Source organism: Panthera uncia, chromosome E1 (genome assembly GCF_023721935.1).
Source record: "Panthera uncia isolate 11264 chromosome E1, Puncia_PCG_1.0, whole genome shotgun sequence".
NCBI lineage: Eukaryota > Metazoa > Chordata > Mammalia > Carnivora > Felidae > Panthera > Panthera uncia.
This window is the reverse complement of record NC_064814.1, coordinates 43,884,447-43,897,388: the sequence shown is the minus strand read 5'-3', so window position 1 is coordinate 43,897,388 and position 12,942 is coordinate 43,884,447. Positions and strand designations below refer to the sequence as shown.

Sequence of the window (12,942 nt, the reverse complement as noted above, 5' to 3'; positions counted from 1 at the left end):
AATATCCAGCCTCTGCTTGAATGCTCCCGGTGACAGGGAACTTGCTACCATGTCAGACACAAAACACCCCATTCTGGGGTTCAGTGGCTCCTGAGCAAGAGACCCAAACCCCCTGCTCTGTCCCAGCTCTGTTTTGCGGGAGGGCAGTCCTAGCTAGCCACGCCACCTATTATATCTGATGGGGTACAGGCTAGGTGCAACAGGGACAGCCCGGGTAGGAATGAATCGGGCCAATCACCTCCGTGCTGAGTGTGGACGCGGGGTCCCGAGAGCGGGGCCAGAGGAAGGGCGTGCAGATGTGAGGCTAGGGGACCCAGCTGATCCAAGAGCTCCCTGAGAAGGAGGAGCAGCCGCTGCCACACTCCTCCACCTCACAGGTCTTGCAAGCCTTGTCTCCTTCCCTGCTTCTGGGAGACAGACCTTCCCAGCAGCCTGGTGGCTATGCCTGTACAGGGGCTGCCTTTGGTGGTGGGCTCTGTTCCCGGTGACCAAAATCCTCTTGCCAAGTCTGAAAGGGGACAGCTGGTGCGTATGTGGTGATTTGGGCAACGGTTTATTCTGTGTTGAACTCAGAGGGGAGGGGGATGGGCTGGGACTCAGACGCCTCTGGGCTGCAGCCTATATAGGTCGGATCGTCCATCACGAAGAACCACTTTTGCTGTCCGCAGCTGCCCCACAGGCTGTCTGAGCATCAGATGAGATAATGACCGTGAGCCACAGAACTCTGGCTGTGGCCAACACAGCACCCAGTATACTGGACGTGGTGGCACAGGCGGGTCAGCCGGGGTCATTCCGGAAGGGTGGCCCAGGGTAAACATGTGTAGCCTGATCTGAACCAGACTGTTCAACCCAAACAATCCTGAAGCTTGCTTTCGCTAGACTGCCAACAGAACCACAGTTGAGGATTTTTTAAAAAATCGTTTAAAATTTAGTGAACCAATGAAGTAGCAATGAAACCCCTCTGTTTTTCTCAAAACTGTCCAACTGGAACAAATCCAAAACCTTGAAGTACTTTTCTGGAACAGACCTTGAAGTTAACCTGTGTGTAAATCTGTTCAAATCCATCTAGGAAGCTTGTGCTCTGTTCGTAGGGGATGCCAGGGGGCTGGAGGTAGGAGGACCCTGGAGAGGGACGGTGACCCTGGCCTCAGCGGAGACGGGAAAGTGAACTTGCCTCACAGCCATGGGAGCTGTAGAGGTCTGCTTGTGTCTCAGCCAGGGGCCTTTGGCCCATCGAGGTTTCTCTGCCATCTCTGGGGGGATGGAGTATGGAGGAAATGGCTGTTTATACCCCGTGGGTAAGGCTTTATGGCGACTAGGGTGGAAGTGAAATATGAAAAGTCCTCCAGAGTCTGGCCAGGCCACAGGGCAGTGATGAAGGCTTCACACAAGGGGTGCCCTCCCACCTTCCCAGCCCCAGGCTCCCAGGCAGAGGCAGGTAAGCAAAGCCTTACCAATCCTGGGTCAGTCTCCCAGGAACCCCAGCTCTCTGGCTCCCATCTGAGAAAAGTGCACATATCCTAGAAAGCCCTTTGACCAATGCATGGACTCTAGACTCAGGGCTTCAGGTCCCCAATTTCGGGGGCTCAGCCCCAGAGGGGCAAGCTGGTATAGACCAACCATTAAGCAGGTCCAGGGCAATGTTGCCTCAGTCAGAGCACTGCGGGCTGAAGAAAATAAGAAGCTTCATCATATTAAGGATTCTTGCCATTGGAGGCAGAGAAGCACAAAATCCTATCAGAATAATTTCCACAGGTAATGACTTCAGTCAGATCAGTTCGGCTCTCTGTCTAGGTCTTAAACGGAATTAGGCTCATCCAATGCCCAGTCTCCCTTTGACCTTTCTTCCATTCTTTGTAGTGAGTGACTAATGGCTAGAACCGCAGCAACCATCTTGTGACCACGAGGGAAAGAGCAAGAATTATAAAGACATCTGTCCTGACATCACCGAGCTGCTGAACCAAAGCTACAGGTGACTTCCCTAAATTTTCTAGCATGTGGCAAAAAAAAAAAAAAAAAAAAAAAAAAAAAAGGAAGCTCTTATTACCCAGATATGCCAGGTTAATATGGCACCCACCACCCCTACCACCAGCAAATATCTTTGCACTTGGCCCAACGGCGGGAATCCAGCTCAAAGGAAAGAAGTCTACGGAAGAGGTGGGCCCGGCTCTAAAGGGATTAAGACCCAAGAACCCATAGTACTGGTTCCACATCTTACACCTTCCATTTCACAGGGGAACAGAGAGACCCAGGAGGGTGCCAAAGCTGGCTGCATTCATTGCTGCCGTCAACTTAGAGCAGTGGCCTGCCCGGGGAAGCAGCATGGAGCGCTCTCCATTTAGGCTGAGCAGGTGGGACTGTGCAGTCTCCCAGAGGCACGCAGATCGCAGCCGGGGCCACTCAGGCCGCACCATTCCCTGCCCCATCCTGGGGAAACAACGGATGTCCTGCCATAAACGAGCTGGGAGAGGGCTTACCAAGGGGTCTGTGGGCAAGTTCTTGGCCCAGATCAATAGCCCGTGTCAAGAAGAGGGAGAGGGCAGCCAGTCAGGTAGTCAGTCAGCCGGCTGCAGGTCCCAAAGCCTCAGCCTCGCCGGCTCTCTTTGAGATAACATAGCGGCAAAACCGCTTCTGATCTTTCTCTAATACATTCTCTGTGTTATTTTTAACATTTAGATCTTTAATCTACCTGCAGCGTGTTTCTGAATACACATGGAACGGGGTGGAAATCTAATTATGCTAATTTCAGTTGTGACATAAACCTGTTATTTTCCCAGTGAATTGAAAAACTACCTATGTTCAGCTTCCATACGTCCTTAGATCTCTTATTTCTCTATTCTGTTCTACTAATCTATTATTTATTCTATAAGTAAATATTCTATTTATTCTGGTGACAATGCTATACAATTGTATTGATTATAGTACCTTCAGAATAAGCTTTATTTGGTCAGGCAGCTCCTTCTACAACTTGCCATTCTTCGGGCGCCTGGGTGGTTCAGTTGGTGAAGCATCCGACTTTTGCTTTCGGCTCAGGTCATGATCTCACGGTTCGTGGGTTCAAGCCCAGCTTCGGGCTCTCTGTGCTGACAGTGCAGAGCCCGCTTGGGATTCTTTTTCTCTCCGTCCCTGCTCCTCCCCCATTCTCTCTCTCCCTCCCTCCCTCCCCCCACCCCCAAAAATGAATATACTAGGCATTTATCCACGGGATACAGGTGTGCTGTTTCGAAGGGACACAGGCACCCCAATGTTTATAGCAGCACTATCAACAATAGCCAAAGTATGGAAAGAGCCCAAATGTCCCATCGATGGATGAATGGATAAAGAAGATAATGGAGTATTACTCGGCAATCAGAAAGAATGAAATCTTGCCATTTGCAACTACGTGGATGGAACTGGAGGGTATTATGCTAAATGAAATTAGTCAATCAGAGAAAGAAAAATCATATGACTTCACTCATATGAGGACTTTAAGAAACAAAACAGATGAACATAAGGAAAGGAAAACAAAAATAATATAAAAATGGGGAGGGGGACAAAGCATAAGAGACTCATAAATATGGAGAACAAACAGAGGGTTACTGGAGGGAGTGTGGGAGGGGGGATGGGCTAAATGGGTAAGGGGCACTAAGGAATCTACTCCTGAAATCATTGTTGCACTATATGCTAATTTGGATGTAAATTTTAAAAAATAAAAAATAAAATTAAAAAAAGAATAAAGTAAAAAAAAAAGTTTATGCAAAAAAATGAATAAACTACCTTGCCATTCTTTAAAAAAAAAAAAACATTCTGGGGCACCTGGGTGGCTTAGTCAGTTGAGTGTCCCAACTCTTGATTTCCGCTCAGGTCATGATTCCAGGGTCGTTGGATGGAGCCCCACATCGGGCTTTGCACTGGGCATGGGGCCTGCTTAACATTCTCTCTGTCTCCCTTTGTCCCTCTTCCCTGATCACCTGAGCTGTCTCTCTCTCTCTCAAAATAAAATAATTCTTAAAAAAGAAAAACACATTTTTGGGGCACCCGGGTGGCTCAGTTGAGTAAGCTTCTGACTCTACCCTCGATTTCGGCTCAGGTCATGATCTCACGGTTTGTGAGTTCAAGCCCCATGTCAGGCCGTGGGCTAACAGTGTGGAGCCTGCTTGGGATTCTCTCTCTCTGCTCCTCCCCTGCTCATGCTCTCCCCCATCTCTCTCCCTCTCTCAAAATAAATAAATAAAATTAAAAAAAATATAAAATAAAAAACCACATTTTGTTAAATTGAAATATAACTCACATACCATAAAATTCACCCTTTGAAAGCATATGATTCTGTGGTTTTTAGAATATTCATTAAGACGTGCAATTATCACCACTGTCCATTTCCAGAACATCTTCATCACATGTTCTCTGTACCCATCAGCAATCACTCCGTTTCCCCTCTCCCCAGCCCCTGGCAGTCACGAATCTACTTTCTGTCTCCATGGATTTGCCTGTTCCGAACATTTCATGTAATTACAATAATATACTACATAGCCTTTGTCTCTAGCTTCTTTCACTTAGCATAAAGTTTGCAAGGTTCATCTGTATTGTAACTGGTGTCAGTATTTCAACCCTTTTTAAGGCTAATATTTCTTTAAAAAAATTTTTTTTAAACGTTTCTTCATTTTTGAGAGACACACAGAGAGACAGAGAGTGAGTGGGGGAGGGGCAGAGAGCGAGGGAGACACAGAATCTGAAGGAGGCTCCAGGCTCCAAGCTGTCAGCACGGAGCCAGACTCAGGGCCCAAACTCACTAATCGAGAGATCATGACCTGAGCCGAAGTCAGACGGACACTTAACCCACTGAGCCACTCTGGTGCCCCAAGGCCGACTGATATGTCACTACATGACTATGCCACATTTTGTTTCTCCAATGGATAACGGAACATTTGAGTCCATTCCTTTTTAAAGACTCCACTGGGAATCAGATAGGAATTGTTACACTTAACTAATTTGGAGGGACCAAAATCTTTGTCTGCCTCTCTGTGTCTTACTTTTTGTCCTTTGGTAAGATTCTATAATTGTCTTCATGTTGGACCTGTAATTCTCTTTCAAAATTTGCTTCTAGGCATTTTGTAATTTTTGCTGCAATTATGAGTGAATTTTCCCATTTTTCCTTCTAATTAGTCAGCACAGAGTAAACTATTGATTTGTACTTGTGTACTTTTACTTTGCATCCTGTCAGTTCCCAAATTCTCTTATTAATCCTAGTGGGTGTTTTAGCAGGCTTTCTTGGGTTTTCTTGACATATAAGCATATCATCTGTAAGTAAGAAAATTTCTCTTTTCTAATAGTAACAGATTATTTTATTTTCTTGCCTTATTGCATTAGTTAAATACTACAAAATACTGTCAAATGATGGTGGTGATGGGGGTATTCTTGACTTGCATTTCGATAGAACACGGCTTTGGTGCTTTATCAGTGAATATAATATTTGGTGTTGGGTTTTGTTTCTTCTTTAGTAATTTCCTCATATGTAAGTAATTTCCTTATTCTCATTAGGTTTTTTATTTAGCGTATCTTTTTTTAACTTTGGAGAGGAAGGCATTTCGAAGCAACACGGGAAACCTAGACACCATGAAACAATGAAAGACACACTTGACTTGACAAAAATGAAGAGAAGTCGTTTTTGAATGGCAGAATAGTGTGAGTAAAGGCGGGGGTCGAAAGAAACGGAAAGTCAAGGAGGAAAACATTTGCAAGCCATCTAACATCCCTTACTTATAAGCAGCATCTATAAATCAAGGAGAAAATAAACCACTTAATACAAAATGAGCAATGGATTCAAACAGGCAGAGGAGTCCACACCCCAATGCTGGCCACTCCATTTCTGCCTGGCCCTGAGCTCAGCTGTGGCTGAATGGGGTGCTATAAGGGCTGGGCTTCCCAGATAGGCTCTAAACTAGACCTCAGACTATAGTTCTAACCCCAGCCAGCTGCCTAGCACCTGGGCACTGCTGATGGTCGGGCTGGGGAGGGGAGGCGACTCTTGGAGCTCAAGAAACGCTCAATGGTTGCCCAATCATCAGTGGTCTGGAAGGAAAGGTCCAGTGACGTCCCTATGCCAGATTTGCAAGGCTGCTGACTGGGGGCTGTCTGCGGCTAGGAGTCTGACAGCCTCGAGCCCAGCTTGAGAAGGAACCAGGACTGAGGCAGCGGCCCCCTGGCAGGTTGGGGGGCTTCCCAGACAGGTAAGGCAGACCTTTCCCCCGAGGTTGCTGCAGACTTGACTTCCAGGCCATGTATACCGACCAGGAGGAAGCCAAAGAAGGGCTGGCGTGGGGCTGACCTCCCCTTGCCCCCAGGCTCTGGACCAGCTGTGCGGATGGCTGCGACTGGCTCGGGACTCTGATCTCCCACAACTATCCCGTAGCCACCCGAGTGCCTCGGTGAGTACACAGCCGTTTCTGGGATGGCCAGGGGACCCAAACTCAGCCAGAAGGCACAGATCCTGGCTTCTGCACAGGCTAATCGGCGAGGACAACCATGGGATCAGGCTCGGAAGCAGTTCAGGGACAGTCGGCTTGTTTGTGGCCCCTGCTTACAAACCCCTGTGACGCAGAACCTCTCAGCTTTCCTCCTACGTCCCCAGCTGTGCCTCCTTTGCCTCCTCCACCAGCTCCTATTCTTCCTTCCTCGCAGGACTGTGGGTTTCCTCAAGTTCAGTCTGCCCACCACATGTACCCCATGCACTCCCGATGTACGCCTTCCCTGGGTACATGCAGACACCTCCTGGGCCTCCCCAACCAGCTTGGGGCCATCAGCCCTCACCTTTCTGGTGCCCATGGTGAGACACAGAAGTCATCTGCTGGGCCACCTCTCCCTGCCCGGGACTAAAATGTGGATCATCACAGGGCTGCGATGCACTGGCCCGGGGCCTTGGCGTGAAGGATGTGCTGCCTCGTGCTCTGGGAGCCTGGAGGCTTGTGACCCAGTCTTCGGAGGGACACCAAGCTCACATGGGGGCCTCCACATGGCGTGGCCTGGCCGCAGCGCAAAGGCAGTTAATAAGCCGTGCCAACAGCAAGCGTGTGGGCCACTGGCCGCCTCGCCCACGTAATTAAAAGGCCATCTGTGTCTGCGTGGCTGAGGAATGGGGGCTCTGCCCTTCCCAGGGGTGTGTGTGTGCACACGTGTGCGTGTGAACATGTGTGCCGTGCGGATGCTGAGCAGACAGGGCGGGGAGGGCCCTCGGGGCCTCCCCTCCCCAACCCCTCAAAGCAACATTCTGTTTCCGGGTTGCAACTCCTCCCTGGGCCAGAGGGGCACAGAGGTACCCTGACAGGGCCCAGAGCACAAGACCCTGCCTTTTGGTCCCAGCTCTGCCATATAGCAGCTCAGGAAGTCCATCCTTCCCTCTGGGCCTCAGGCTACACGTCTATCAAACAGGGCTACTAAATGGCTGCCCGGACTGCCTCTGCAACTTTGAAACAAAATCACGAACGCAGAAGTGCTGTGTGAGCCATGGAGAGCCACCTACCGCAGCAGGTGCCATTATCACCAGTGGGGCCGAGCACCCCTTCTGATGCTGGCCACGGCAGCGCGGCCTCCACAAATACCAAAGTGCTCTGGGCGCAAAGTCATTTTGCTCATTAGGACCAAGGACGTCCCGGGACGCCCTTCCCGGGACGCGAGACGGGTCTGAGAAGAGAGGGTACAGGCCAGCTTCGGAAAGACACATTTCGATACTTTGCCAAAAACCCCAACGGCTGTCACATTTCTGCAAAGATCCGAGGGCTCGTGGCATCCCCACCCCCAAACTGGTGCCTGTTTGGGAATCAGCCTCTGGCGGACCCTCCCCCTGCAAGCCGTCACTGTGCTAAGGTGCCCACGTGGGTGCAGGCGGGGGAGCTGGAGGCACTCGGGGACAGAGCACCAGCATGAGCTACACGGAGGGTGTGGCAGACGCTGGCCTGGTGCCTGTGGCACTGGCGGCTGGCTGACAGCTGGACTGTGACAGCTGCTCTCCTGGGAGAGGGAGCGAGGGGGACTTACCTCTCCCTCGGGCCCACGTGTAGACGCGGCTCGTCTCGGTGCTTCTGGGCTTTTGCTCGGTGGGCTCCATGGGCAACGGTCGGAAGTGGGGGTCATCGGCCCGGCCGGGGGTCTTCAGTGGCAGGATGTACTTAGGGAGCCCTCGGTAGAACCAGGCCCCTGACCTCTTCCAGACCTGGCAGGGGTGATATTTGCTTAGAGCGAGGGACACAGAGCAGCTCCCTGCACCATGCTCCCGCACGGGCCCGCCTGCCTCTCCTGTTGCAAAGTTGGAAAGTGCTCAGCCTGGTGGGCATCTAGAGGGTGCTCAAGGGGTGCCACCTGCCTCCCTGTCACCTGCCCCTTCCCTTGAGGCTCTGGGGCAGAGCAAGCGACAAGAGGCTAGAAGACATGGGGGGCGGGGGGCTGGGTGACAGCACAGTACTGGACCCAGAGCTTCCCAGGGATGAGTCTAGCTCTGTGAAGGCTCAGGGAGGGCCTAGGCCCCAGAGGGCCCCAGATTAGAATTCAGAGCAGCAAGTGAGATTCCTGAACCCTTAATGCCTACTTCACAAAACACCAAGCGCTCTATAACCTCTTTGCCATTGAAGGAAATACTTTCAGGGTATTTAGTAAGAGGAGTGGGAGAGTGTGAAGGAATGTGACCTTCTTAGAGAAGAGCGAGCCTTAGCGGTTCAGAGCAGACGGCCCTGGGTTTGAACCCTGGATCCGTCATCCCTCAGCTGTGAGATTTGGACACGTCAACCTTCCAGATCCCCAGTTTCATCACCAGTAGGTGGAATGCAGGAACAGCATCCATCTCACGGAGCAGCCATGAGGACTAGACTCTCAAACGAATGTTAAGGCTCCGCTGGCCAGTGTACGGCGGGGCACAGTCACTCAACAGACCTGATGCGCACAACCATCATTGTCACCGCCCCCCTCCCCCTCATCTGACAAACGTGGAAGCTTTACAACCAGTGGACCAAGTTCCCTACTCAAAAAAGAGAATCAGAAGGCCAGGATGGCTCAGTTGGAAGAGGATGCGACTCTTGATCTCAGGGTCTTGAGTTCGAGCCCCACGTTGGGTGTAGAGATTGATTAAATAAATAAATAAATAAATAAATAAATAAATAAAATGTAAAACAATATACATAGAATCTCAAGGTTTGTCCCTGACCTTCTGAGGCAGAATCTGCACTTCATCAATAAAATCAGAAGGCCAGAGTCTGCCCTGATTCTCTCTAGGACAGATTTTCCTAATCCTCAAACTTCCTCTGTATATTAGTTCTGTGGGATATTGACATGGCCGAACCAAAAAAATAAAATAAAATAAGGTTTCTGATCATGTACACTTGGGAAGCACTAGGTTAAACCAGGCATCACTGCAGGACTTCTCAGAGCCTTTAATACACCGATGTACTCAGGATTCTTCAACAGGGCCAAAGAATGTGGAGTACTTTCTGCTTTGGATCTACTCAGCAGGTTTTCCCAGAGAAGCTCAACCCTACTAATTGATCTGCATAGACTCAGCACTTAACTGCAACAGTTACATCACTCAACTATCGTATGTCATCTCTCCATGCTTCAAAGTGCCAGGCATGGGGGGACTGAGTCCGAACCCTGTCCCTGGCTTGAATCACTCCCCCTCCCTCCCAGCTACCCTATGCAGAAGGGCCTGCTTTTGAGTGGCTCTTTAATAACATAGCACCCATCTGGTGGGATGAATGCCTCATGGATCCTTCTTTTAAAAACCCTTTCTGATCCTTTCACGGAGCCTCCTACAATAAATATTTATGTGAATTGGTAGCAGGTACACGTGGTCAAAAATCCATTGGGTGCGAAATTAAAGTCTCCTCCCCATTCCCAAAGGCATCTATCTGGGGATATAGTTCTTTGAGGAGTTTTGCTATTATCCCCACTTTCCAGATGGGAAAATTGAGGCTCCGACAACTTAAGCAACTTGCCCAAGGCTAGTCCACCGTTCTATTGGCCTCAGACACTGAAGGCCTCAGGGTCTCATCCCCACAGTTTACGGATGCAAAGGGGATGCTCAGGAAATGTGGCCGAGTGCTGAATAAATCCTCAGCAGGTCAGACATCATCATGGACTCTGCAGAGCTGCTGCATGGTTCCTGAGAACAGACGCCCAAGCCCAAGAGGCCATGGGGGGGCTGGCGAGGGGCTCATTCGGCCTCCCTGTGCTAAGTGAAGCCTGTGCACCCCACTGGTGCTGGCTTTGCCTGCCCTCCCCTGAGCACACCAGCCTCCTGCCTCCCAACACGGACTGGGCCTCAGGGGGACCAAATGAAGCAAGCCCTCAAGAGCCATCTGTATACCCTGCCATATACACGATTTTTTTTTTGAACGATCATATACATGCAACCCCATGTTTGCGCCACCCCACCCCCCGTCACTTAACTATAGATCATGGCAACTGTCCACCGTCACTTTTTAATGGCTTCATAGTTTGGATTTATTAAACTTAATCAAACCAGCCTTCTACTGATAGGCATTTATTTTATTATTATTAGTTTTTGATGCTGATGTATTTTTGAGAGAGAGAGAGAAACAGAGCATGAGCGGGGGAGGGGCAGGGAGAGAGGGAGACAGAACCCGAAGCAGGCCCCAGGTTCCGAGCTGTCAGCACAGAGCCCGACGCGGGGCTCGAACTCACGAACTGCAAGATCATGACCTGAGCTGAAGTTGGACGCTCCACCGACTGAGCCTCCCAGGCGCTCCCACTGATAGACATTTAAATGGTTTCCGGATTTTCACTCTTGTGAGCAGTGCCACAACCATCACCTCTGCACCCACATCAGACAGATGTCGTTTACTGCCTTAGAAAATACTCTGAGGGGTGGATCTGCTGGGTCAAGGGATGTGTATACATTTACACGATGGTACATATCGTCAGACCACCCTCCAGGAAGAAAAGTTGAGTCTGGAGTGGGGTGCTAAGTGTCTTCAGGGTGGGAACCCTGCAATGTACCTCCTGCTGGGATCTAGGGTCTGGTCTAGGGACCCAGCTCGGGAGCAGTTCCCATGGGGTGTGGGGGAGGTGCTTGTCAGGACCTGGGGCCACCAGTTAGGTGCCACAGGAGGGAAGATGGGGACCTCACTGTCACCCCTGGGGCACACCGTCACAGGTGGAGAGCACACCCCTTCAGGTGCCCTGTTTGAAGGGGAGTGGAGAGGACAACACTGTGGGTGATTCACTGTTGTGTGGCTCTCAGTGGGAGAGACCCAGAAACACTACAGAGACACGTTCGGGACTTTCACAGGGCCAGACCCATTCCTAATCCTCATGGGGCCTCATCTTGGAGGAGCTGGGCCTACGGTTCTAGCCCCTGCGTGTGCATGCTCCTTTCTCTCCTTTTTCGTTTTAAATGAAAACAAATTTTAATTGTGGAAGATATCCATAACATAAAATTTACCATCTTAGCCGTTTTTTTTTTTAACTACTTTTTAAGTTTATTTATTCACTCTGAGACAGAGAGCACAAGTGGGGGAGGGGCAGAGAGAACACTTTACCGATCAGAGAGAATCCCAAGCAGGCTCTGCACTATCAGCGCAAAGCCCAATGCGGGGCTCGAACTCACAAACGGTGAGATCGTGACCCGAGTCGAAGTCAGAGGCTTAACAGACAGAGCCACCCAGGCGCCCCACATCTTAGCCATTTCTAAGTGTATAGTTCAGTAGTGTTAAGTGCGTGCACGTTGTGTAGCCAATCTCCAGAACTTTGTTTATCTCGTAAAATAGAAACTCTGCACCCATGAAACAGCAACTCCCATTCCCCTGTCTCCCCAGCCGCTGACAGCCACCATTCTACTTCCCGAGAATTTGATTACTCTGGGTACTTCATACGAATGGAATAGTATTGATCTTTTTGTAACTGGCTTCTTTCGCTTCGCATAATAGCCTCAGGTTCATTTCTGTTGCTACATGTGTCAGAACCTCCTTCCTTTTTGAGGCTGAACAGTATTCTATCGTCGGTACGTACTGCCTCTTATCTAGTCGTTCATCCCCTGCTGGCCACTTCGGTTGTGTCTACCTTATGGCTGGCCCTTTCGTTGGTAGAGACCATGAGGCTCTACCATCCAGGAGGGAGGGCCGGGGCACTTGGCTCACCATTGTGTCTTCAAGTTCCTAACACGTGCCTGACACATAGTAGGTGCTCAATAAACACTGGCTGACTGGCTGGATTGGCAGCTATGGGTAGTTTGCTGGAAAGTGTCCCAATCCATAGAGTTGTCACCTTCCTGCAGAAGTGGCCTGAGGGTTTCACCCAAGTTCTTGTAATTAATCAAGTGGATTTACTATTTCAGATTAAAAGAGGGATCAAGCAAAGGAGCCTAGAAGGGCGTGCCGGTGCAGAGCAAGCTCCAGCGAACCTCCCCGACCTAACCTCCCAGCCCCTCCTCAGGTACCAGTGAAACCGAAAGCCCCGGCTGCCCCTGACTCCCCCGGAACATCATGGCCAGAGGGCCCCAGGCCCTCAGCCTCACCTCCTGCCGCAAGGATCCACCTCCGCCCTTACCCCAGGCTTAAACAAATACCGATCAATAAAGTGCTTTTGGGAAATAGGATAAACAGCCCAAGATCCAAAGTATGAGTCTGAAATGCACAAACATGCAAAGTTTTTTGGTATTCAATCATTTTTGACCTATAAATCCCCCCATTAATTTCTTATAATTCACCCTGATATTTATGCTCAGCAGGGCAATGACCCCACGGGACTGCCAGGCCTGCAGCATCTCCCTGGGGTCCAGTGGGTCCACTGTCACGGGGCCTGGGGTCTGTCTGCTTCTCTCATGTTGGTCCTGCAACCCAGGCGGCAGGCTTGATGTTGCCGCAGTGGACAGAGGTCAGAAGACCAGGAAGTCCGGTGATCCTCCAGACGGAGGAGCTGCCGTTCCTGAGGCCCCACGGGGGTGGGGTGGGGACCAGAGCA

At 50.4% G+C, this 12,942-nt stretch overlaps 1 protein-coding gene across 1 annotated transcript in view; it reads right to left on the bottom strand.

Annotated features, from left to right (window-relative positions):
• The window catches only part of RPH3AL (rabphilin 3A like (without C2 domains)), a 133,984-nt gene that overhangs the window by 17,840 nt on the left and 103,202 nt on the right, over window positions 1-12,942 (bottom strand). The window contains 1 exon segment of the mRNA XM_049636726.1: window positions 8,011-8,185. Within this exon segment, the coding sequence (XP_049492683.1) occupies window positions 8,011-8,185 (175 nt within the window).